The following is a 27,714-nucleotide window of genomic DNA, read 5'->3' on the forward strand; positions in this document are numbered from 1 at the left end:
CGAGCTGACGTTTCGACAAGTGGACTTGTCTTCTTCACGGCTGGAAACATCGGCTCGAGCACACACCCCGTTTACGGATTTTTCATCACAAGCTTCCATCTTCCACTTCCTGCTGCTTTTCTGATCTGAACATCAAGTATCTTGGTAAACGCTGTGCAATTCCAAAACTATGAAAAAAAAAAAATCTCACTAAAAAGACATATAGGAGATACCATTTCTTAACAAGGGAATATTTATTTCCAATGAATGTTCAATGTACAAATGCGGTTATGGGAAATTATAATGTGGTGGGCACGGAATGTGTGTTTACAAAGTAGAGGTGCAAGTTTGAGAGAAATGTTAAGTAAAAAAAAATGTTAAAATCTTCAGATGCCACTGCTGCATAGTGTACAAGAAACTTCTTCCAATAAACTTTACTGACATTGCAATGTTGCGCAACCTTTCACGTGTTGCCTGCAATAAGTAAAGTTCAGCCCCAGTGGTTTGGCCTGCATGCCAACAAATCATCAAGAGTAGGGGCTCGCATAGATATGCTTAGGTTGTTGTTGAAAAACGACAATTGTGTAGCAATCATATCTTTGTATGCAAATGGTTCCGGAAGCTTCTCCTGAGTTTTGAAGTGCTTATTAGCCCACTCTGTTATAGTTACACTTTTAGGAAGGGGTACAGAAGCACACTGTTTAGCAGCATGCTTTTCAGCCTCTGCATGCGCTGCCAACTCGGCTAATTCACCAGGACTTAAGTGTGAAAACTTGCACGTCGTGCCATAATCACATTCTCCTGTTTGCTGAAACCTCCTGCACGGCTTCTTGACTGACTCGACCTGCATAGGATGAAAAACATTCCAAGACATGAACTCTAAAAGGCACATCAGAGCCCAAGAGACTGTGCAACAAAAGCACAGAAAAAAATAAAAATCCTGCATGGTACCACAACACCTTGCAACATGAGCAACTTATACTGTGTATGAAGGAAGGGAACTATTAAGCTGTGCAGCCAGATGCTTGAACACATAATTAGGGCCCTTAGTTTTCAGGTAAGCCACCACTATATTGATTTTTGTGGTGCAAGTGGGTTCTTTACAAATATGATTTTTGTAATCAAATGTTGAGAGCTTGAGCTTGTGCGACTTCTACCAACAACTGCTCGTCTGGTTGGATAAACCTCCTTATAAATACATTACTTTTATGGTATTTTGTTACACCTGCTATAAGTAATACTGAAGGCTGATTTTCTGGCATTTTGGGGAGCAAATTTTCAATATAGGTCACCTCACAGTGTGTAGTTCGACCAGTAAGTGCTTATCAGGGTTTCGGTTGTTGAATGTCTGATGATTTACCTTCTCAGCCCATGTGCCTGAGCCCGCGGTGCTACTAGCCTACCCTGTTGTCACAACTTAAAGGTACAAAGAAACGATTCGTACAGTCTTGCGTGGGCACACTAATTTAGTAGAGGTGGCCGTTTCGAATGTTAAAGTTAAGTTCACTAATTCTGGCGTGGAGTGACGCCACTGCTAGTTCGCCGAGAAGCAAAATAGAAAGAGAAAGAAAAGGGAGGTGGAGCTCATCACGTCAAATGACATGCTCCTTCTCCTCCAGCACTTGAAAGAATGCGAGGAAGCTATGCTGCCTGTGGATGCCGAAACAACGGCGGAGAGCACCGTCTGGATTTCTAAGCCTAAGCCAATAAAGTACTACAGAAGGGATATGATGCACCATCACGCCACAATGACGTAGCACCAATCACAAACCTTAAAAATCGTTTCAGCGTCACGAAATGCGTCGTAGTGAATTCTCTTCATCCGCGTGTGAAACGCGCCTTGCAAATGCTTCTTCCGGTTGTTCGCACTGTCAGGGAATGTCTTATCGCAGTAGTCACAGTGGTAACGTTTTCCCATCTTTGTGACGGTATTTACAGACTTTAGGTCAAACAAGGAGTTATCACCACCACGTAGCCTCTCAGAGCCTCAGCATAACAGGGGCCACAGGAGGCGCAGGAGGGACGATCAACGATTGAATGGCCAAGCCGCCAAGCACGCTACACACGCTCATACTGTGCATTCTGTGAACGAGACACTGCAGAAATAAAACACTTAAAACATGAAAAAACTGAAAGAAAACGTTAGTGGAACGTAGCACAGAGAACAAGAAGCTTTTACTGCTTTTACTTTTTGCCTAAGGCGCATCGAAACCGAGTGAATGACGCCAGAGAACATCTATGTTTCATTCAGTTATTTTACATAAAGGTCGTTCGTTTATGTACAGCCGTACAGCTGTAGTTTATGCTCTTGTTGAACATACAACCGCAGAGAAATTAAATAAGCTGTATTCGTCCGTGATGCAACCTTAAATTTTCTGTGAACACCAATTGAATATCATCATCATTTTGTCATGGCGCGTGTATTCCATGTGTACGATTTCTAAGCGCGTGTGTGGCCGGTGTGGCGCGTGCGTTGCGCGTGCAGCCAAAAACGCTAATCATAGGCGCGAATAAACTTCGTTAATCTCCAGTGTTGAGCAAGAGCAACGTTGGTGTAAACGGGGTCATGGCTCAAATAGACGACTTCGCCGAAAGGGTTGCTTCAATTTGCTACTTGGCATACGATGGCCTTCCAAAAACAGGAAAGCCTTCCAGAGATTGCGAGTGGACGCTCCTGTCTACGTTGTTATTGCAGGATGTCAACCAAGGCATGTAGCAATCTCTTAAGAATGCTGTAGCTTTTATAAATGCACAAAAAGAGTGCTGCATTTAGTATTAAGACTATCGAAGGGCTCCAACCAAAAAATGGGTCTATTTCCCTGTAATGGTACTTTTCTGAGCTTGCAGTGACGATGGCTTTGTGTTCTTTAGCTCCAAAACTGTTATGCCTAGCATCCCCAAGCAACTTAACTAAATAAATACCGCTTTCTTCCCATTGTACTCCTTTTGCATTCCTTTGTATGAGGACAGCATGCAAAAACACTCAACGTCAAGCTTCTTGTCCTGTATGAGGATTTGATGCGTAACGTTGTCCAATTTTAGACAGAAGTAGGCTAGCTTACCTACATCTTGCGTAGAAGTAAATTACGCAGTTTTACGTTATGTCAGCAGTGTGCACTGTATAATGCTGTTCAAGCTTTTCATGTGTGCCCTAATTTTTTTTTATTTGTCACCCCTGTGTTCAGTCTGCTGCTTGCAACAAGAAAAATCAAACAAGAACATTAGGCGTGCTTATGTACTACTGAAATTCTCAATTTATGCTCAATTTACGTTATTTTGCCCCAGCCCTGTAGAAAATTGTAGCAAGGAAAAAATGTAAACTCCTTGTCTATTTCTAAATAAAAGGAGTAAACAAGAAGTGTGTATTTTAAAAACAAAAAATAATTACACAAGTACTTAAAACCTTGTAAAGCTTGTGTGAAATGTTCAAGAGCTTTTCTTGTGGTTTTGATTTTCCTTGTACTGTTCTGAAATGATTATGGTTTAGGTTAAGCTTTTTTGCTGAAACATCATGATTGTTCTAGTTGATCAAATGGTCTCCTATTCATCGTGTCTCTGCATGTACCACATGTCCATATAGAGGCCTAGATTTGTGTAGGTGCTGGTTTCGTGTGCAGCAATATCGCTCACATACTCAACGTTAGAGTATTCACGTACGTGCATGTCTATGGTAAAAAAAAAAATTGCATAGGAGATTTTATCCTATGTAATATCTCTTGAATTTGATTACTGCTGAGAGAGCCATTTACGGTGTGTTTTAAAATATGAACTGTTGTAAAGTTTGTGCCATGAAATGTAAAGTACTGATGGCATGATAGGTGTAAATTTGGAATAACTGATATGCCTACCTTCGTTTCCCAAATCTGGAGTTTTTACGAGGTTGGAACTTTATTAAATGTGCTCTAATGGGATTGCATCGGGGAGATTTATACAAATGCTTGACATTGTCATGGTTTGCCTCTCCTTCCATTTTATATGTACTTTGGCATAAAAATATATATAATTAGCTTTACCATGTGGGCATGCAGCACAGGGATCCATAATAACTACCCATCCTACTTTCAAAGCTGTGCACATGGCCCACAACATCAATCTTTCTTGGCTTCAGTAATCTACGTCTCACTTTTCTCTTTCACTCCCATTTCCTCCGATATGCTTTTTAGTGAACTGATGTAAAATAATAGAATAAGTGCCAAATTACTAAACTGCTGCAATTTAAGGCGTTTAATGTAGTGACTTACTTGCATACTGTATGAGTAGCAGCATACAGATATCTTTATCTTAATGTTTTTTTTTTCTATTTTCGCACCCTTCACACCTCTGCCTGCTAAACGTGTGGCACCTGTTCATTCTTGCATATATTATAGCTTGTTGGTTTGGTTTACTACTACCCATACTATCCTAGTGAAGTTGCTCACTATGCAAAGTAACAATATCTGGGCAATAAAAAATTTATCCTACCTTGCAGTGCTTTTTGCCTTTTTTCCCAGCTTGATTTACATACAGGGAAACAGCTGTGTAAAAAGAAGTTGACAGGGAAACAGCTGTGTAAAAAGAAGTTGCTTATACAGATGGACAACCTTTTTAGACATGCCATAACCTACTTTGAGACACATGCTATCGCTATCACTATTAAGTTTATACAGCCTGTATTAATTCCACTTTCAGAGGTCACATTACCAAACACACATTATCTAAACTTGCACCCCCACATAGCTCTACGAAACCAATCAAAAGAGCAATTTAAGCACACTGTTTATAGCCTACTAACCATGTAATTGTACCGCAACATAATCATGTCAGCCAAACAAATGCTTCCTCTTTCTTTGATTTTCTGCATATGCTTGTTCCTGTTTGCCTTGATAAATTTTATGCCGCTGTCTATTTTGCTCCTTATACTGAAACTCTGTGGTTTGAATTTTGTGCTGATGCATAACCATAAACAGACGATCACATGCATTTGTTTCCTACCCCTTATCAAAAGGCAGGCCTTTATGATGTGTGAATGACACCTTTTACCTGCCCTTCTGTGGTTTTACTTGCAAAATAAACCAGAACAACAAATAATTACTATTGATTTTCTCTGGAGATTTGGAGCAATTGTTTGTGGCTTTTGTGAACCGTGGAGGAGAAATAATTAAATAGACTGCAGCATGATTATAAACCTGTGTTCACTGCTCTAATTTGCCAATTTGAAGCCATTAACAATCTCTGTATTATTTTTAATTTTTTATTTGCTTTTTAACCACTGCAGTAGCTCCTATACATAGCATAAATTGATTATAAAAATGTTTTCAGTTCATACTATTGCATTTCAGCCATTGAGCATGGCATTTTCTCATTCTGATTGAAGTTTCTTTTTATTTATATATGAAAAAAAATGGGAAGGTACGCTACGTTAGAGCCGGCTATCCCATAGTCATGATATTAATATTGGAAAAACAAAAAAAAGAATGAAAGAAGAAGAAAAAAAAATAATCAGAAGCACTGTGCATCCTGATATATATATATATATATATATATATATATATATATATATATATATATCTTTATGTTTTGCAGATACATTACAGATTGTATCATTTGCAACTGGTACGAAAAGCATACCCACAGATCATGCTTGCAGACTTGGTATGTACCTATGTCAAATCGCATTTTTATAAAAAAGGGGTTCTGATGAAAAAGCATCATGGTCGTTGGCTACACTGATTGTCACATTGGTCCAGGGGGGATATAACAGTGTGACAATTTACAATGTTCTTTGTCAATACTTACATGATTGTTTTCAAACAGTCCTCGGCACTTTAAGATGTGAATCATAATTCATGCAGCAGCAGTTGGTTATGGAAACTTTTTGATTCTTGAGCTAGCTGTATATGCCACCATCGCAATTATAGTCCCAATGCTCCAGACAAATGCAACAATGGCCGTATGTTACCTTGAGCTGTGGGATGTTGGTACGCTAAGCATGAATAATTCTTTGGTGTAACAAGTTACTCCAGTGGTACAGAGTATTTAAAATAGTTTAAGCCTCAATATTTACACAGCACTTTTATCAGATGCGTCCAGTACATAAAAATCCGTGGAACGCATAAGCCATTTGGAAGTGAAGACTGGCAAAAGCCTTTGTTGTCTATGGGTAATACTTGTTTTGACACCAGATAACTAGTAAAGTTGTGGAAGCATTATTAGTGCTTAACGAGCAAGACCTTTTCCCAAGACCAGTTCACAACTGCTTGACATGTCCCACAGCTTTCACTGCAGTACATGGACTTAGTGGTATGGAGCATGGGCTATATATATCTATCACTGGCAACTTTAGTGCTGTGCTGGTTTATTAATTATGAGCATTTACAAAAAAATACTGTACAAATATGAATCTGAATATTTTATTCCTTTGCTGCATTTTATATGTTTTTTAACTGCGTGTTGAACCATTTAAGCACGAAGTTGAGGCATTTAACTTGAAGTGTAGGCGTAGGCAAGGGCATAGCCAGATTATTTTTAGGGGTGAGGGGTGTTCAACCATTCTCTATGTATGTTTGTGTGGCATTTGTATGTGTGCTGCTGTGCACGTATGCAACCATGCAAAACTAAAAAAACTTTGGGGGGGGGGGGGTGAACCCTCCCAGTTGTGTATTCTACCACAGAGCCGTGCCAGCAAGCACTAGTGCTTGAAATCACTTTGGAAAAAGATCCCATGTCGGACAAGGAGTAACGTTAGCAGATGTAATATTGCTGGGCAGAAGCATTGAATCACGCCAGCCGTGTGAATTGAGTGACTGGTTGAAAGCTAGCCAACCCTTCACCAAGGGCTGACCTATAATTCATCAGTCACAGCATCAACAAAGTGTACAGCTACTTGCATGACCTCTCGAGCTCCGATAATGGTGATGATGATGATGAATACGATGATAAAATAGCCACACTGGACGGCTTTTATCATTGAGTTGTCTTAGGCAAGTGCGTAAGAGACCCTGATTTTTCTTGTGGCAATGTAACTGTATGGCATATAAGTCACTGCCAGCTAAAATGTGATAAAAGAATAGGAGTGCTTAAGGGACCCTGATTTTTCTTGTGGCATTGTAATTGTATGGCATGTAAGTCAGTGCCAGCAGCAATGTGATAGAGGAAGTGAACATATGATGAAGAGTGAAATACAATGTAAGAAAGATCAAGGCAAACACACTGCACCTGAAAAAGAGAAACTGTGTGTCATTGCTTTACTTGTTAATTCATACTATGCATTTGCCTTCTCCCTTGCTACTTAACATAGCTGGTAGCTTTTGATTCTAGTGTGTCCTGTATACTTCTTTTTTGTTGAGCCCGGTCCTTGTTCTCATGCTGAAACAAAATTTAACATAGCGTGCTTGATTCTCTTTGGTAAAAGAAATTCTACGAAAGTTGCTATTGATTTTCTGATGCAGTACAATGATTTGTAACAAACCAGTATAATGTATTCATGGGATGCTTCCGGAATCTGGCAGGCTAGAAAGCTGGTGCAGGAGTTTTGACGTGTTGCCACTTGGTCGTGCTTCCATTTGTTTTTATGTCATTTTCTTTTTAAGTTTAGGCTTCTCAGTAAACATCATGCATTCGGTATTAAGAAGTGCAATCTGCCCATGGTGCTTAACTTTATATATTTCTATAATGTCCTTCATGAAGAGAAATCATTTAAGACTATTAAAGCTGTCAAAAGGAAGTCCATGTTTCTCAGAGGACATGTTCTTCAAAATTTTACTGCTAAGAAATATTTAGCTCAGCCAAAAATGCCGTTCCGTTGATAGCAGGCCTTAATTCCATAGAATATATTGGCTTTCTTATTTCATTCTAGGCAACCAGGTAATTGACAACCATGCTGAAGTGTTAGCCCGGAGGTGCTTTCTCAGGTACGTCATTGCAAACAGACTGCATTAACATTGAAAACAAGCCCAATTCTTCAGTGTATTTGCTAAATATCTTTATGCGGCATGAATAATTAATAGTAACAATAGTTAGTTGAATAATAATAATAGTTGCATGATTATGTAGAAATACTTAAGGCACTGAGGTGTCTTTGTGCTGCCCCCCCCCCCCCTTTTTTTTTTCTTTCTTGGAAACTTTCAGTGTAGTGTGCCCCTAAAATTTGTAGTATGTGTATTAGGCCTTGCTAATGGCTCCACAATAAAACTTACTGGGGAAGGAGGCAGATTTTCTACCATGGAATGGTGTAGTAGAGTTACTGAACCTGTTAGATTTCCTTTTCTTTTTCTTTTTTTTGCTTAGGAACACTTGCATCTACCTTCAAGTGGAGTGTTTCTTGTGAGCAAATAGCACCTTTATATTTTTTTTCTCGTTACAGTGCCACAAGTGGTAAATTTTTGTGGATTGTTACAGTGCCGTCCTGGATCACATGTGCAAAGTGTAAGGAAAAAACAAACAAACAAAGAAAACTCGCTTTACAGGCAGAAATTTTTAGTTCATCCATGTTTTCTGTATCAAAGTCTTTGTTATGTACCATACTTTAACATTTTAAGGGGCAGTGGAAATGCCTCGCACATTAGGGATCAAATGGAAGTACAACAGCTTCGTGATGGCATTTGCAAAAGAAATAATTCCGCAGAGCTAGCAGGGTGACTGCCTCTCTGCACTCTCTGGGGTTCCCACTTCTGCCAAATTTCAATGCAGCTGGTTGTCTTGCTCTTACCAGTGTGGGTGACTTGCGGTTACCAGTGGTAAGAAGTAGTTCGTATAAATATAAGCTTTTTGTTTATGCAATCATGAGGAGTTATAATGTGAAGCACAGTGCTAATCAGTGGTGGATCCAGAGGGGGGTGGGGGGGGGCAGTAGGGGCGATCCCCCCTCCCTCCAAAGGCTGTGTCAGCCTTTCTGCCCCTCCCTTAAGTGCCTGTCGTCCCCCTCCTTTGTCAGGTTGCTTCTGCTACCCCTGCCCAAAAGGTGGAAGGAGAATCTTGTCCCCGCCCTCTTTTTCTCTCCTTATCTCATCCCCCCCCCCCTTCCCGTTCAGATGAAGGAACCGCACCCCCAAAGTCGGCACCTGGCTCCGCTTCTGGTGCTAATACATACTCAAAATTTCCAGCCAGCTCTCGTTTTCAGGGCAGCTACAAATGTAATGTCTGGGCATTTCACCAGGACATCCAAGGGCAGTGCGGCTTCAGTCATTTTCAGTAATTTTTTGCATATCTAGTATATGCCACTGCATGATTTTGTAACTGTTTCTTAATGCTTGGAAAACTGATCTTACAGATAATAAGAAAGGTATGCAGGAATGCACTGTCAGTGTCATCCTGCATCCCATGATTTTTCTGTATTCTGTCTGCCTGTTGACACAATGGAGATAACACCAGCCCAAATTGATTGGCCAACTTCCTTCTGCACACAAGAGGTGTGAACATTGCAAAAGGCAGAATACAGAAATAAGAAATAGTGCACATGTACTCATATTCAAAACTGAAATGTTAAACTGGCTGTTTGGAGGATAAGAGTGCTAAAACAGTAAAATCCAAACATCCTGGCTTTAAGAAATCTTATTGTTCTTTAAGCACTAAGAAAACATCCTCTCACTGTGGCCTACCTACACACTCTTATTGCTATGTATGTTTGTGAGGAATATAAGATGGAACACTGCAGTTACCTTTTAGAGGCCATAGCGGCTAAACACAGTTGGCAAGCGCAAATGTGTTCTTGACACTAAATGCTCAAGCGGAAGGCATCTGTGGCAATTCAGTACATCACGTTCATATCAGTACATTAGAAGTAATCTTTGAATAAGCATGAAATCAATGTTTGAGCTCACATTGCTCATGAGAGTATGTACTTATGTATGACCTCTTTACAACTGCTCATGTGTGTTATTGTTATGACTTTATATTAGAGGAAAATTGAAGCAAGAACAATGCTCATATTAGGCAACCCGCTTTCCTTTAAACAGAGCATTATTTCATGAATTTCCCAAATTGCAGATTGAAAACTTATACAGGAAAGACTTCGTTAAGTTCGTGTCTCTCCTTTAACAGCGAAAATACTTTGCATGTTCTCATAACACCTGTGATGCTGTGAAGAAACCTAAGTGGATGAGGTTTCACAAGAATTACATGAAACAAGATGTTAAGGCATACCAGGTGTGTGAGATAACAAGAAAAACTAGAACTATGATGCTGTAGCACAAGGCCTCTAATGTTTATGTTGTGGCAAAATATCTTTTAATCACCAGAGCTACTCTGAAAAAAAAAAACAGACATAAAGCAATATATTTAATTAGTACTTAGAGCATTAGCCTTTTGTTTGCTCAGCCATGTGATACCTGAGTTGTGTTATGTACTCCAGTGTAGCTACATGCCTGGAATTAATAAAGAATGAAAGAAATGTACACATGTGATCTGACTGTCCACGGAGCCCAGTTATGGAAGCCATGTGCCGGAGGAATGCATAAAACATAGTCGTCCTTTACCTTTTTTTTTTTTTTTTGTGGAGATAGCATCTTACCTGCTTTTCGTGACATGTCTGTCATTAACAGGTTTGTCTACTCTGAACTTCTAAAGTTGGCACATGGTGGAGATTCGTCTGTTTTTGAAACCACAGACTCTTCTGTATTTGAATGTCGACTGAAACCAGGATTGAAGATTCACCTCTTCTCAAGTCATACTCCATGTGAGCAGTGTTCTTGGTCTGTGCAGCACGTGCATAACAAATTGTGAAATGATTCATGCTGCGGAGCAGCTGCGTTGACTACAGTGTTTTTTTTTAAATCGGAATGATAATTTCTATTTGTTCTTTTTATTTACCCATTGGGTCACATTGCTTTTAGGTGGTGATGCTTCCATCTTTCCCAAAACTGGGGATGTGTCATCTGCAGCGGAAGTTGAAGATGTAGAAAATGATGCAACGCCTTCAAAGCGACCCAGATTAGATCCCGATATATATAGGTGAGCAGCAGCACCACTGCTGGATGCCGGACTGGTGATGGCAACTAAGCACCCTCACTAAGCCAAAGATCGCACCATTTCATTGCTTTCTTTCTTGGTGCGGCAAATAAGAGTGCGAGAGGGGGTCTGCATTTCTGCATTAATTTGGTGCAGTCACACTTGCTATTACACCCTAATTTCCTTTATTTTCACAGGGAAGACAATGTGTCTTTTATTTCTTCATATTTCATGTTCTTTGTTGCCTTGGTGCCATGGCATTCATAGGCATGCGCAGGGTTCTCCGTTACAGGGAACAAAGTTTCACTGCAGGCTACTGTACTTAATTTACCCTTGCTGGAATTTGCTATGCCTAAGTTGTTCAATCGTATAAATGACAGCACCAACAGCCTTACAGTGTGACTACGTTATCTGTGTTTTTGTTTGTACATTGTCTTTATTCCTTTGCTTAGAGCCAATCTAGAGAAACGACATAACAGAAAGGGATGATTGCATAGGAACTGTGGCATACCCCGCCCACTCTAAACGGCCATGCCACGGTTAATCATCGTCGTCATCGTTATCATAACCACCTATCGCACACGTAGTCACATGTCCAGCTACATAATTGCACAAGTTGTGTCACAGTTGTATAGTATCAAACCAATTTTCACGCCATGCTATTTGCATAGCATGTGGGCACTTCAACACTGCGAATTCGTTACGAACAATTCTGCCACAATTATCAACAGCAGCCTTCAGTCACGCATAGAGTCACGTGTGCATCTATGTTGGTGCACATGTTGTGTTGCATTGCATAGTATTGTACCAGGTGTCATTCCGTCTGAGTTTCATAATGTGTGGGCATTTTAAAGCTGCCCATAGTCTCAGCCTTTTTTTGTCATCATTATCATCATCATCATAACCGAAGCAGGCTTCTCTAGCATGTGTAGAGTCACGCCTGCATCTACGTTAGTGCACATATTGTGCTGCAGTTGCGTAGTATTGCACCAGATGTCACGCCATAGGTATTGTTTAACGTATGGGAGCTTTAAGGCTACCCACGCATTAGAAAGAGTTTTTTCACAATAGGCCTTTCCTAAAAGTCGCATGCGCCACTGTGTGTCGGCGCACTGCATCTCGGGGGAAAAAAGAGCACCGAACTCCGTCGTCTGCTTCAGCCGCGTGTTGAGGCTTGTCGTAATGCACATGGTTTGTTGCTTCACTTGCCGTCTCCGAGTACTGTCATGCAGTTATCACTTCTTACATCAGGCTGGTCATTTTAGGCTACGGAGTAAACCTCGTTGTACCTGGCAAGGCATATCATGCGATGCAGTTGATGTTAGCAGTAACAATGTAAATAATCACTTCATTGACAGCTCACGCACCTTTCACATGTGGTGCGTGTCTGTAGCAGCAGAAAACCACTTGCTCATACCACATATACGCAGGGTGGGCTCGTAATTTGAGCGAATCGCTGCTTATATTGGAATAGTGTCATGCACGGACAATCCTCCCAACCGTGCAGAGCTCTGTAGTGTGCATGTTTTTGATAGCCCACGTTTTCTCTAAACTGTCATTGTCGGACTTCTATATTTTTTGCATTGTAACAATTTAAAAAGCGAGATACGCTTTTTCTTTGTAGATTATATGGCAGTTTCCTAATTGGAATGCATTAAACGGAATTCACTAACAGTGGTTACGCGTTCCCGCAGCATTTCTTGGCCATATGTATATGGCTGCGAGACGTGTTACACTGCACCCCCATGGCTCCCATTTTGATGTAACTCATTAACATAAGTAACATATATGCCATGCCTTTCCGCACAAAATCCGATACTTACTTAATGAACCTTGTTTTCTCAGATACATGGCCACCAAAATCGGAGTTTGAGTGTCGGTCATTGCCATGCTAGTTTTGACTACAATTTCAGGCAACTCCTTCCAAGCGTGCATTCTTACTTCTTGCTGTTATTAGGCACTACCACCTTCTGCACACAAACTCATGCAATATTCTTAAAGAAATTGCGAGGGTGTATGCTTGCGTGTCATTTCCGCCTTTCGCTTGTCACTCTCATTTACCATGTTTAAATGTCACACGGAGGACAAAGTATGGCTCAGTGAACATGTTGATTTATTTCACCATACATTTCATAATTATTTTGCAAGTGTGATATCTTAGCAAGTGAGCAAGGGCCAAAGTGTTTCAAAGGGCCCCTAAATACGCCTGGAGAAAGCAGTATAGAGATTTTCCATCGTCATTCTGTGAGGCCAGTGTTATTACACAAGAAGCCAGGCACGGTACAACCAAACATGCCATTTCAGGCTACAGAATTTTCAAGGCGGACAAAGTATCATGTGCAGAGGGTTGCCAAAGTGTAAACCGCCCTCCTCGTCTTTGCCGGTTTATCCGCCACACCCACTTGCTATTCATCGTCTCGTTTTTATGGAAATATTGAAACGAAATGTGTGCATGCCTCATCCTGTTGAACCTGGAACATGGCACGTCAGTGGCATGTGCAGCTTATATCTTTGGATAGCTTTTACCCACATGTGCATGCCTTAAGTAGGAGAGTTACTTGTCTGTGCAGGACTGGTGCCAAGTGTGTGCCAGGTGTGGCCCAGGACAAGAAACTGCCTGGTGCAGACTACCACCAACTGGGTGTGACTCGGACCAAGCCTGGCAGGGGCGCTAAATCTCTCTCCATGTCATGTAGTGATAAAATGGCCAAATGGCGCTGCTGTGGCCTTGAGGGGGCATTACTGTCCCATTTTATTGCAGGCGATGAACCACTGCGTTTGTCGTCGGTGATTGTTGCTGGGTGTGTAAGCTGTCGATACGTCCCTTTCCTTCCTTTTCCTCTGATACATTTATCTGGAAAATAGTTCTTGTTTTGTTTGGTAAAACTTTTAGGCATCGCAGTGTTTCTAAGCATGAAAGCATTCGTTTCAGACAAATCCACTACTTTGTATTATGACTGACATTTTTACATTGTAATTCAGTGTAACATGCAGGTAGATCTTTTGGATACCAGCATTGAAGCCTCAGTCATGTTGATGTATAGTAGGAGTCTCTGTGAAAAAGATATAAGACAAAAGAGATATAAACAGGACAAGCACAGCAGGCGATCCACCAAGTTTAATCACTGCCATCTACTACTGAAAATAGTAAAGTGCAAATTTCTATGCACTTGTGTCCTTTGTGCGGTGATTTCTACTTTCTAGTGTATGTTAGTTAGGTCATGAAGGAGTCCTAGTGTAGTATAACACATAGTTGTTGTTATCAAGTTAAGAAGAATGCTTTTTAGTGCTTTTGCATCCGCTTTCTTTGTTCATGATAAGGTGCACTTGGACATTGTTTTTTTTAGGTGTCCATACAGTGAAGATGCCATGAGACGTGCACTTGATGAGAGGCTTTCAGTTTCAGACGACGTTCCAGCCCTTGAGTTTCACTACAGTATGAAAACATTCTGCCATTCCCGCCTTAAAGCTGTTGAAAACAATGCTGATTCTGCCATTCCATGTGCTTCAAGTGAGTCTTTGTTCTTGGGTGACTTCATTATTTTCACTTTTACATCAGCATGTTTGTATGATTCACACCATCAGTTTATTTAACAGGATTCAAACCTTTTAGCAGTCTTCACAAAGTCTAGATCTTTGAGTGGCACCCTCTCGTGTGTTACATCAGCAAGGACGTTCCCCTGCTGCGTGGTGTGTGGGCTCTCCACATAAAGGCAGCTTGACACTGTCGGTCTACCTATCCTTCTCAAGTTATTGAAATACTAGTCAGCACATTCATAGAACGGGTTGTATGGAAAGTTTCAGAGCCCTATATATTCCCCATGAAATCGAGCAGAGCCACCATCAAGAACATGCTTAGTGTGTCTTGGTCCTGGTGTTGTCTGCTAGTCTTCGGCATGAACGCATGCATATATGCTGTGGGTTTCCTTTCATGACCTCTGTTAGTCCGGTGTACAGGATGACTTGCTGGCCCTCTTTTTCACTACACTTTTACTTAATTTTTTGACAGCCTTTAGCTGAATTGTCAGCCACAGTATCTGCACATTAATGCAGTGCTAATTGTTCAACACATTCTGCATGTTTGGTCACTCTGCTTCACTGTTGTTTTTAATTTTGTTGCTGCTCAGCACTTTAGGCACTCTACAAATACGTTTGATGCCTTTCTTAAGAAAACAGGTGGTTGCTACAGGCAACAATCTTTCATTAGGTCAGTTTTCACCATATGTTCTCTGAGCAAATGTAATAAGTATTTGAAATTATGACTAGAAAATTGAGAAGTTTAGGTTTACTTGTACTTGACTGATTAAGTAGTTTGAGTGCTTAACATACAAAAGAAAAGGAGGAGCCCAATGGTACATTAAAATATTGACATGCTTTCCTGCATTTTTTTTATATAACATCCATGTGTTTCAATTCAGTGTTTTATCAGTTGTCTGTGGTCATCTCAAAATGCATTGAACAGAAATAGTGTAGTCATACTGGCTTAAATAAAGTTCTCATATTGGAAAGTAGTAATGAGATTCATTTGCAAGAAAGTAGTGTAAAGCATGCTTGACGATTACAGAGCATGATAGACGGTGGTGGTGTTTGAGATAAACCACTTGTCAGCGAAATTGTTAAATTTCCATGTCAGCAAAAGTTTTATATACACAACACTGTGTGACTAGAAATGAGTGAAATGTCACACTACAGTTGAAACTCACTCTAATGAAACCCAATTTTACTAAGTTCCAAATCTAATGAAGGAATCTCCCATAGACATCATAGGTTTCAATGTTGTCATCAACCCGAACTAACGAAACTAACTTGGCATCAAACCTGGTTTAACGAAGTTTTTCCTGAAATAAATTAGTAAAAAAGAGTTGTTTATTTTTAAATTTTACAGAGGCCGGTTTTTCTTTGAGCTTGCACCCTAACGATATTGGGGTAAAAAATCTAGCTGCCCTAGTCAACCCTGGTTTGATTTTTACGAGGCTGATCAGGCGCCCATGCATGGAACAACGGACTCAACAAACGGCAGCGCTGTTACGTACCGGATGTTGCTAGGGGCAGCGGTGGTTTATTGTCCCTGTTAATGCTTCCACAGGAAGACTACAGTGGTTGCTTTCGTTATTTCATGGTTTTACGACAGATGGCACTTACCGTCTCATCACAACTTTCTCACTTAGCCTGCTCGCACAACCACTGCATTTGTTCTCCCCATATTTGCATATCGGCCAAGTGCGATTGCTTCACATGACTGTTTATGTGGCCTGCATCGCCCGGACATGAGAGGCTGCATGTCTGGGCCGCCCACGCGAACTTTTCACACGTGCAGGTGTGGGCAGTGGCAACTACAATGCTGTGGTAGGTTTTGGGTGTCAACACGCTACAATTTTAGATTAAGAAGAGCCAAAAAATTCTTTTCTCCATTTTACGAACTTCCCAATTTAACAGAATAATTCAAGCTTGGTAATCACTATGGAGTTTCAACTGTATTTGTTTTCAACTAAAATGGTGCCTAGTTTATGTAATGCTTTGCGAAAAAGCCAAAAGGCTGTGCTTTGTTTCCAAAGCTATGTGTACTCTCATTCACTTGCTTGGCATGACGTTCATGCTTTCATGCAAAGTCTGTCAGCACTACATAGCCCAATAAGCTGCACTACTAAATGACAAAAAGGTCATGTTTTTGACCACGATGGTTGCATGTATACAGAAGATACATTAAATATGAACACTTATTGGCCTCCTGCTGCTGTCATCTACCAACTAACACTAGAAAAAAATACGAGTAGTCATTGAAGTCTGCTGTGTTACATAAGCATATAGTCGGAGGACTAGCAAACGAATGAAAATGATGCTATTCTAGCCAGAATATTGCAAATGGAAAAGGCAAATACTCGTACTGATTTTGCTAGAGCAGGGGTTCTCAAACTTTCTGGCCTTGGGAAACCCCAACGGCGTTTCCAGAGTGACGTGGACCCCTAACTTTTTCTTGAGCATGAAGACAGTTGAGCGCGGCGGGTGTGATAACCTTGCTCGATGCGCGCAGCCACACTATTAACTCTGCCTGCGTTGGTCTGTTCTCTTTTCATTAATATCGAAGGCAATTGCCGTTGATGTAGAACTCCCGATATTACATAGACTTGCGATTTCCTGCCTCGAGTCAAGTAACCGACCATACAGTGCATGCTTCAGGCACTGCGCACCATAAGCAATGTGTTCACGCAAACGAAGCACCAAACGTACAGAGGCCTGTTTTATTTTAGGGGTGAAGCACCTTAAGGCCGAGGCTTGTCTGTATGGCGTCCGTGCGCACGGCACAGCAGCATGTAAAATCGAAACGTCCGGTTTAAAAATAGACTAATATCAATCATAATTGTGACGAAACAATATAAAACACCTACAAGCACAAACCCTTTATACTAGTCGGCGACTTCAACGTACACATTATGGACCTTAGGACCTAGCTTTGTCGTCAACTCTCACTGTCTGCTGTCACGGTATATACAAAACCGTTGCTATAGTCGAAACATACATGTGTGTATGTGAATAAAAAAAAAGGTTTACAATAAATGAACATCAATCATAATTGTGACAGAACAATATAAAACACCTACAAGCACAAACCCTTTATACTAGTCGGCGACTTTAACGTAGACATTATGAACCTTAGGACCTAGCTTTGTCGTCGACTCTTTACGTCACTTTATGTCACTTTGTATGTCACTCAATTTACATTACATTGGGCAACGCTCGGATAACGTACGATTACTCATGCATACGATACCCAGAGCTCTGCCCACTCATCATGATTCACTTCGTGGAGATATGTGTTTTTTTTTGCAAAACATGAAAAGAGGCATGCCAGTCGCACCGCCAAACAGTCGCCAGCCGATACACCGGTCGTAAGGCTAAGCCTAAATGCTTGTCTAGAGCAGTCTAGCCCACATCCGGTACGAAGTGACGCCTCTTGCACATATCAAAGCGCTCGCTACGCATTTTGATTACAAAACCGAAATAGAGTAGTGGCAAATCACCATGTATGAAAACTGTGCCACATGATCGGCGACGCGCCATGAGCTACTAATAAAGCGCCGAGGTGCCCGTTAATGTCGTTTGATCTGTTTTTAACACTCACGAGCATGAATTACCAGCGCACCACGTGTTCTGTCACCAGTCCACAAATCGTGCAAATTTCATGGTGCACACTAGATGTGTCTTTAGTGCTGCTACCACGTGGGTCTCTCGCTACCCGCAGACAACCGATGTGCGGATGCAGCATGCGATGGCTTCGTTAAATGCAAAATGCAATGCAAATTTGCTTGTCTAAATAAATAAATTAGTTGCCAATCGGGGTAAAACGGGAGCAGGTTGCATTCGTTCTGGCCGCTCGCGGAACCCTAAGATGTCCTTCACGGAACCCCTGGGTTCTGCGGAACCCAGTTTAAGAACCCATGCACTAGAGCGTTATCTGCAACACCACCATTGGTGGCACACAGCGCCAATTGTAACACCTTTATTTTTTTTGTACACTCCATGTCTGATAAGCCTTTTTTTATCCAGATTTCGACCTTTTAATGTCACCTTGCTTGATGCGTACACAATTTATAAGTCTTATAACACTTAAATGAGCCTGTGGCTATCTTCTGTGTGCATTAAAAAAAGTTATAGTTGCCCAGCGGAATTTAAAATTATTCTATACAAGTTTTGCATCTGGATAGTTGCAACCGTAAATTTCATTTTATTCCAAGAACCTGTTGTACTTTTGTAAGTGTATGTCATGTTGCTTTGTTTTTCAGGCATTATGTGGTGGCTCGGATCGGACAAGTCAGTGTATGTAGGAGTGAATGGCTACAAGCAAGGAGTTACTCGCAAGAACCTTTGCAAACCAGTGGCTAGGTGCATTACCTTATACTCATCATTTTGCATTCTGAGCAATGAAAGAAAACTTACAGAAATTGTTTAGTACTGCTAACGCGCGAACGTTAAAGTTCATTTTGCAGAAATTACAGTGTTGGCGTCGGCATCGTTGGTGGTGAGTGAAAAGTCAGTGCTGTCCGTGAGCGAAAAATGACAAAAAATGCAAATAATAAAAATCATGGCTTCGAGACGGAATCAAACCCAGGACTTCTGTGTGGGAAGCAGGTGTCCTACCACAGGGCCACACCAGTGCTTGGAACTGTTCCAGAGAAAAACCCTATGCAGTTGGGAACTGTCCCAGAAAAAAACCTTATGCAATTGTTGTGTAGTGTGAGGAGTCACGTTAGCACATGTAAAATTGCATGGCAGAAGCGTAAAATTGCACCAGGCGTCACACGATCTGAATTGCACGGGTGGGTGTTTTAGAGGCGCACCCATTACAAAGTGCTCAGGCATAATTAATGATCATCATCAGCAGCAGCAGCAGCATCAACAACAACAAAGTGTGCAGAGGAGTAACTCCACGTAATGCCTTACGGACACATAGTGGGTACTTCGCCAATTCACAAAATGATGAATGATGGTATAGTGGGCATTTCGCGACTGTACGTGCAATAGGCATTGTAGAATATTTTAGAAAGGCGAAAAGTTATTTTCCTCATGACACGGTTAAGGTGTCCACCGAGAAGCGAAGCCGGGCTAGCGATTGAGAAGGCGATGAAAATGGGGCCCGATTACGCTACCGTGTTCTACCCTTGAAAGCAAAGCTCAAGCGTCCTCCAAGTTTTTCAATGCTGCTTTTGTTATGTATGTATATTAAAGGGGCACTGCACACAAATTTTACCCTCCAAGTTTTGCATTATAATGTGTTCCTTGTATCATTCCAAGGTGAATGCAAAAAGAATTTTGAAAATTGACATGGGCAAACAAAAGTATGCGACCTACATGTTCAAAATAAAAGCAGACGACAGATGCTTTCGTTTTTAACTCACCCACTGAGGTGGTTCACTGCTACCAATTCAAATGCTGCGTAAATCTTGTGGTACTAGAACGTCTCTGCTAATTGTGGCCTTCCCACCGCCGCACTTTTTCTGAGCATAACTACTATGGGTTACAATAACCATGGCAACAGCTGAAAACTACAGCAACTTCAGCAGAAAACACAGATAGACTGAAAGTACAGTGAGATCGGGAGATTTGGAATAATGAAATAAATGGTTTTGCCCTAATGCAGAAATGTGAAGTACGGTATGTTGACATAAACTGCGCATTGTGTAGGCCATTGGACAGCATTCCTTGGGTCACTTGCACACAAAATGAAATCGTAATGCAGAAATTTGTGTTTTTTTCGTAGCTCTAGCAAGCATAAAGCGTTTCTATTTTTAAAGTCCTCATAGTAAGTACATCATAAGCATGCATAATATATTCTTTATTCCCAACCAATCAACACCTATGACTTAAGATACGTGCCTTTGTGTCTCATCTGCTGCCAGAAATTGTTGATGTATGACGTTGCATTCGGCGGAGGAACTGATTTCAGGAGCAAATTAAAATATCAAGTCTTTGATTTTGCTGCTTTCACTTGTGGTACAGTCTTCATCAAGTTCAATAATAAGCAAATGCAGGGTTTCTTTAACAGAGCCCCCTCAAGATACTGTCTGATATATTATCAAATCCAGATGCATATGGAACAGTTGCAACATCCTCTTCTAAATCCCATGCAGAAGTATAGCACCGTGCTATGCATATATCAAACTCCTGTTAACCTCTGCATTAGATATATCAAATGATCAGAGGCGCAGGCAGAAATTTTTTTCGGGGGGGGGGGGGAGGGGGGTTCAACCATACTTTATGTATGTTCGTGCGTGCATTTGTATGTGTGCGTGTATATATACGCAAGCAAAACTGAAAAATTTGGGGGGGGGTTCGAACCCCCCCCAACCCCCCCCCCCTGGCTACGCCCCTACAAATGATGTGCTTTACCTCTGAGAGTGTGCTTCTTCTAACTGGAACAACATCACTTGCATCACCGGAATTATCGATGCTGATGAAACAGCAAAGTGCGTGTCTCAAAATATGGATGGCTTGCGCAGCAAGGAGCTTATTTGCACTTCGTAGCAATCGGTCAAGCTTCACCGCAATAGAGCTGTACAATGCAGTAAGGAATACTAATAGTGGAGAGAACTTCCATGCAGTTAAGCATTCTACCTGTGGTTGCTATCGAAAATAGTACTGCCACCATGCTGCAAAAGCTTGTGAAGCCTTCCAGTTAGATGTGCATGTTCCGTAAGAATGCATGGATGAAAAATAACTATAATGTAAACTTTTATGCCTTCAACATGGGCTTGGAGAAACAAATGGGTGTATCCCCTTTTTCACAACATCAAGAGACTGTACAATACATGCAAATTTTTCATACAGGCACATTTTGTATTTTGAATTATTTGTGTATTGGATTATTTTGCTATCCCTTTCGAGTTTCAGGTATCCAGGTTTGACTGTATTTTATTAAAACCTTATTTATTCTTTGTGTATGTATACAGAGCATGAAGCACAATAGGCTGCAGGCTAATAAAACAAGGTACCGTCAGTGGGGTATGTCATCAAAATGCACATGCTGTTCACATGGAGGAAGAAATTGTGTGTGAGAGAATTCAAGAAGTTGCAGATTTAAGCATTGAAGGTTTAGTTACATCAGTGTATACCCTAAGAATTTGTTCCGTGGGTTCTTCATACAGGTTACCAGTTTGTAGAAGTGAGCTGTTTGAGCTGTTCCACAAGCTAATGCATGAAATCTCACCAGGAAGACTGCCCAAGACTCTCAGGCAAGTCCCGATTGATGTGTGTTAGGGCATTATAAGTTGCCACAGGAAAACTGTTGCAGCTAAAGCATGTGTATTAAAGGGGCCCTGCAAAATTATTCCAAGTAATCTTTGAATGGCTTCATCAAAGTAGTTTATTGTCTCATTAATTGACTGCCACAAAAGCTTTTAGAATCCGTCAAATACGGGGAGGGTTACAGGGATTTGTCGCCCGCTTTAAGCGCTTTCTCTCTACTTTCGTACCAGCGAGCGCGCTGAAAGCTAAAAGATATGCGGGGGGGGTTACAAAGGGGCAAGAAGCTACGTCCGTTCCTCAGCGCGTGTCATGACCTTAAGCACTTTCTCTTATTTTTTTTCTTCAAACGCGTGGCTTACTTTCAGTGTGATCGCAAGCACGTGCGCTGGCACATCGCAGCATTTCGCGGCGGCCACGGTAACTGTGCAGCTCATGATGCTCAAATCAGCCAATGGCCGTAGACTTTGGGTTTCTGGCATCATTTGTCGAGAGAAGAGTGAGAGATCTCTAGCTGACTTTGAAAATTAATTGTAAATTCCAGTCTGTGTGCTGCGCTATGTTTGGCTCACATGTTCACAGGAGCTTCGACTACCAATCCGCAGCATTTTTTGACCATGCTGAAAAAGTGTTGCAGGGCCGCTTTAAGCAAACCTTGAAGTGTGCTAAACGCACCTTAGACAAGTTTACAGACGGAAATGGCTGCAGTATCTGTGCAATTTTCAATTTTGAGACGTGTGTATCCCCAAGTGCCTTTCGTTTGTTGCTGCATGAAGCTTTGATCAGGTACGATCAGGTACGGTTTCATAATGACTGTGTCACCTGATGTTGAAGGTACGTATATGCAGCAACAAGTTTCTTGCTTTGGAGAACAAGGAAGTCTGGGTGAATTTATTTTACACAGGATTGCCCATTTCGGAGGTATATATGAGAAGAAAAAACTTGTGTGATGTGTGTTTTATTGGGTCAGCCACAGTATCCCACCAGGTTGAAAACGTGCAGTCATGGTCAAATGAAATGCAAACAGTGAATGACAATAATAAGTCACAATAGGTTTCATGAGTAATGACTCAAGAGCACTACCCTGGATTTCTAATTATGTGATTGCCAAAGATTGTTTAGGCTTCAAATTAAGTGAGCAAGACGGTATCATGCTGATGTTAGGCATACTGGTAAAAAGAATGAAAGAACGAGTTTTTGTTAACCCTTACTTGTTCGTATTTCATTTGTCCATGACTGTACAGTCCTGTGTGTATACCCAGTTCCGGTGCCACTTGTATGTGAAACTGACTGGCAACAGAGAACCGCAGACAACCATCATGCACATCACAGCCTTAGCTGAAAAAGTCTTCCGGAAACAGTTAGACGTATGTACCCGTGCTATGTGCGTACCTGTCTGTGCTATGCCACTGGTCCCTTCCCTGACACTTCCATGCAGCATACCGTTTTCCTTCAGACACAGCAAGATGAGCTTGTTCTTCTGCATATTACTTTCATTTAGCAAAGGCGGGATGACCTTAACCATTTTGCACTGGTGCTCGCTGCATATTGCTCTTGTATAGGGGTGATGCAACAGGTTCTGTCTTCTGCTGTTGTGATGGTGGCATACTGTGCCCACTGAACCGCAACTAGATGTTCACATTCTTCAGGGGACAAGTTATTTGCCACATGTCACACAGCCCTGTGCTTGTTTGTGTTCTTTGTCCTATAATTTGTACCGTAAATTTTTTTAAAGGGCCCCTGACAGCCGATTTTTTGTTTGTGACATTTATGTTGTAATAAGTAGGTCTATGTCTTGTACTCACGGAATGACACCGTAAATGCTCCAATGTGATGTCTAATTAATCCTAGCAGCGTTAATTATGGTCATTTTTAGTGTAGGCTCAAAACGCGCGCCGAAAGAGGATAAGAAACTAGCGCCGCACCGTGGCGGTTGCGCCTCGGGGCACGCGTGATGACGTGCGCTTAGTATTGCGTGACGTCAGCCACGCGCTTGTTGAACTGCCATTTGGAGAACACACACACGGAGAGCTCACGCTGCCTGCCGACACGTACCGAAGAAGGAGAAGGTGGGAGGAGCAAAGAGCAAACATGCTTCGCAATATACCACAGTGCACCGCGCATATTAGATGTGAAGCATCTTATAGCGAAGTTCAATCCGGTGTTGGTGGTGTGCGGTGTGACCACCCTTACTGCGTATGCGCAAGCCCTCTCCGCACACCTCCTCACCCTCTTCACTTTCCCTCTCTCCCATCCCCTCTCAACTCTCCCCTCCCCTCTCCCCTCCCCTTTCCACTCACCCTCTGAAACGCGGGCTCTACAAGCTGAAACGCTGCTTCGCATCGCCTCAGGTCTCCTTTAGCGGAAGATGGTATGATTTTTTTCTGTCTGTGACGTCGACAACATTTGCTTTACCTCTGCAACGTCACAAGGGGCCTACGTCTACATCATACTAGTGGTTATGTTGATAGGAGTTCAAAATTCAGATGAGCACCCTGGCTTACTTTAAAAGCAAATAAAAATATCTTAAAGGCAACGCTCGTCACTCATAATCGGTCGGAAGTGCCCCCGCATATAGAACTATCAAACAACACAAGCATCTCGAGTTTCCAAATTCGGTGTCAGGGGTCCTTTAATGTACCCCACTAACAACTAGATCAAACCAAGATTCTGCCTGTGCATTGCCATGAACATGCTTCTAATAATTCTAGCTCATCGATCTACTCTGAAAACACATACACATTGTATGTTTTTTGTTCAGTTATTCTATAATCTCAAAAATCACATTCCCAGAAGATCTGGCTTGTTCCTTAATCATTGTTCACAACTTTCCAAATCACAGTAATGAGATGCAGGGATGCAGCCAGGGCTGCATAGCCAAGTGATGTGGCACCCTGTGCATGTGCCACACCCCCCCCTCCCCTCCACAAAACTTCTGTTTCAGGAAGGAAGAGGGGGTAGTGCAACTTTATAAAGAACAACTTTAATAATAATGTTGGACCATGTTGGACCCATGTACACAGTTTGAGAGTAGTGTATTTAGATATCGCTCTAGGCCCTGTTTTCATCGTACCTCCTGATTAGGTTATTATAATGAGAACAGGGCAGAATGTAATGAGAATGGCTATGAAGTGAACTGCAAGTTTCGGAATATGTACACTTCGCATATTTGACAAGCAAAGTGGCACTGCTTGGCGGAGGGAGCGGGGTGAAGAGTGGCAAGCCCTCACCTCACTTATGGGCACTCTTGTTCTCCAGCCTCCACCTCACAGCATCATGTCTTGTGTAGTAGATACAGAACATCGTTGTGCGTTTAGCTGCAAGGACGATGCATATTAGCAACACACTGCTCAAAAAGTATCGTGTGTGCTCTGTGCTACATTTTCTGTCTCTGAACTGATAAAACGAGAGTTGAATGTAAAGGTCAGCAAAGAAGAACTCGAAGCATTTTATACTGCCAATCAGACCACCTGCTATCTCCGATTCTTCCAAGAGCCTTTTTCAGAAGTGGACAAGAAGAAGGCTCCTTCAGAATGGGGTGCATGAAAGAGAGAGGTTAGCTATATATGCTATGATGTTCTAGTTTTGCGCTCCTCACATGAATCTGCATTTTCAGCCATGTTTTGAACTTTCCACTTATGTTATCAAAATGCTACACTTGTTTACAACAGTACTGGACATTTGGGCTCATTATCACACATGTAGTCTTTGGGGTGGTTATGACGTTGGTTTTGTAGCTATTAAAATGTGTTCGCTGTAACTTTTGCATACATTGAGGGTTTTATATTCCAGCCTCTTTAGTTTTATGGAGTAAGGCTGTATTCAGTATCTTTTTGTTTTTTTCTGTTGCCCAGTGACATGTTTACAGCTTGAAAAGCAATAAAAGTTACTGGCATATGTGTTTTGCAAATATTTTATGTTTGCAATATGAATCGAATAGCTGTTTGTATTCATGTATAGTGCTCACTGTTGGAAATTGTCAAATATTCATTTCTTTTGAATACACAGTAACAAAAGTAGACACAAAGAGTGACAAAATAGACAAAGTAGACAAAGACATAGTGACGAAGTAGACAAAGTGGACAAAGAGTGACAAAGTAGACACAAAGAGTGAAAAAAAAGAGTAACAGATAACAACCCTTTGGAATCTCAAAGCAGAGAGAATGATAAAACTAAGGACTGTTTCGTTCTGGTCCTGACTTTTACATATCATGTCATTCAGGTAAATAATGTCAGTAAGCATGATATGCAATTTGAATATCATTTCCTCAAATATTCATATTGAATTTAAACCTTTCACTAATCGAACGTTCGTAAATAGAACCCATTTTCTCTGATCTTTTGACATATGTGAAGCATAACACAGCTAGAGGGCTGGCAAAAAAATTATGGCAGATTCAGCTTTGATACAAATCATTCATAACCTAAAAATGAAAAGTGTGTTCGTAGAAGTAGTTGCAGCTCTCTTGAACATTAAAAAAATACGATTTGCGATTTGCACAGTGTATATGCAATTGAGTCAGCATGATAGCTTTCAGCATGGATGCACCCATGTTGGTGCACCACTGCCACATCTCCGCCAAGCGTTTTGGTCCATCTTCGTAGTGTCTGTGGCAGCCTGGTATGTTTTGACGCATGCAGCTTCATGAATGCGAGAGCCACAATTCGTAGTGTTCACCTTGAATCATAGGTCGGCAAAAAAATTGGAGCTCACTCAAACTCACTCAGGAAATATATTTTGCTCTGAGGGCTCACTCGGACTCAGACACACCAAAACTTTCCTCATCCGGACTCAGACTCCCTAAACGTTTTCTCAGCCAGACTCACTCAGACGCAAGCTCATCAACAAATTACTCAGCCAGACTCACTCAGACTCACATTCATGGCTTCACTTGAGTCTGTGTGAGCCTGATTCAGTTGACTCATGAGCCTGTTGGTGTAAAATTAACTTTTTCGGTCATGGTGTGAATCCTCTTTAACGCTAATATCTCACACAATCAGTGCTCTACGATACGCCTTTTGACCTTGTACCTTCAAATACGAGTTATCATCATATATCATATATCATCGTTATCATATATCTATCCAGTGAGGACGTTTTTATGAAATACGTGACTCACACAAGATATTTTTATCAAGAACTTCCCATTAAAAAGTTTGCGGGGGGAGGTCATGGCACCCCTTCCCCTAACTCGCACCTCTGATCAATAAATATTGAGGTGGTGCATGAATGCTAGTGTGCTGAGATATGTGGGAATACACTTGAGCAAAATCGTAAGCCGGCATAAGGCTGATAGTAATGCTGAAGATGAGAGGACCATAAGTCAGCAAGAAAAGGTGGAGCTCACTCGGACTCACTCAAGAAATATATTCCGCGCTTAGGGCTCATTCGGACTCAGACTCACCAATATTTTTTTCAACCGGAGTCACTCGGACGCAGACTCACTAAAATTTTCAACCGGGCTCACTCGGACTCAAACTCACCAATATATTACTCTCCCGGACTCACTCAGACTCAGACTCACGGCCCGATCTGAGTCTGAGTGAGTCGACTCATGAGTGAGTTTGCCGACCTATGCCTTGAATGCATAAAAGCGTTGTGCTTCTCTGTTTGTGTTTGTGGCATAGTGGTTAGCTCATCCAGCTTTTGTGCTTGAAAGCCGTGGAATTGGAGGTTCGATTCCCCACTCAGATAACTCGGCCAAAGCTTCTTCCTAAATTTCTCACCTACCTGCATGCCCTCTTATTAATGCCAGTTCCATGATGGAAATGATGTGAGTCAATGCTTGGTGGATCCTGGCATAAAATACCTTCGTGTTAAAGGCCTCAACTGCTGCTGCTTGTGCACTTTTCAGTTTGTGTGCAGAACTCAAGATAGTGAGGCTACTTATGGACACTTTTTTTCTTACAGGAAAGATGACCTGCGAACTTATGCACAATTCAAGCAGGCTGCAAAGGTCTATCAGAAAAGGAAGGTAGGCTTTCATGCCCACTTGCCTGGATGGACCAGCAAATCTCCAGACCTGCAGAACTTCACAATTGCTGAAAGTGCGTGATCCTCAGCGTGAGCAGTGA

The 27,714-nt window shown here is 41.6% G+C and overlaps 1 protein-coding gene across 2 annotated transcripts; it reads left to right on the plus strand.

Moving 5' to 3' along the window:
- Positions 1-2,400: 2,400 nt before the first annotated feature.
- Positions 2,401-27,714, plus strand: LOC119404310 (tRNA-specific adenosine deaminase 1). Of its 2 annotated transcripts, XM_037670866.2 has the most exons (11): positions 2,401-2,687; positions 5,542-5,610; positions 7,814-7,868; positions 8,245-8,280; positions 10,497-10,630; positions 10,788-10,905; positions 13,473-13,703; positions 14,250-14,413; positions 18,684-18,783; positions 21,543-21,629; positions 27,551-27,714. In XM_037670866.2, the coding sequence occupies exons 1-11, from the start codon at positions 2,546-2,548 to the stop codon at positions 27,693-27,695; spliced, it is 1,281 nt and encodes a 426-aa protein (XP_037526794.1). In that variant the 5' UTR covers positions 2,401-2,545; the 3' UTR covers positions 27,696-27,714. The 2 variants fall into 2 exon arrangements, with proteins under 2 accessions (XP_037526794.1, XP_037526801.1); XM_037670873.2 differs by lacking the exon at positions 8,245-8,280 and having other exon boundaries at positions 2,402-2,687.

This window comes from Rhipicephalus sanguineus, chromosome 1 (genome assembly GCF_013339695.2).
Source record: "Rhipicephalus sanguineus isolate Rsan-2018 chromosome 1, BIME_Rsan_1.4, whole genome shotgun sequence".
Lineage (NCBI taxonomy): Eukaryota > Metazoa > Arthropoda > Arachnida > Ixodida > Ixodidae > Rhipicephalus > Rhipicephalus sanguineus.

Excerpts from the sequence above, each read along its gene's own strand:
- LOC119404310 (XM_037670866.2), top strand. The coding sequence starts at position 2,546 with ATGGCTCAAATAGACGACTTCGCCGAAAGGGTTGCTTCAATTTGCTAC. Across the intron at positions 2,688-5,541 it reads ATTGCAGGATGTCAACCAAG|ATACATTACAGATTGTATCA; the intron begins GCATGTAGCAAT and ends TATGTTTTGCAG. Across the intron at positions 7,869-8,244 it reads GCCCGGAGGTGCTTTCTCAG|GAACACTTGCATCTACCTTC; the intron begins GTACGTCATTGC and ends TTTTTTGCTTAG.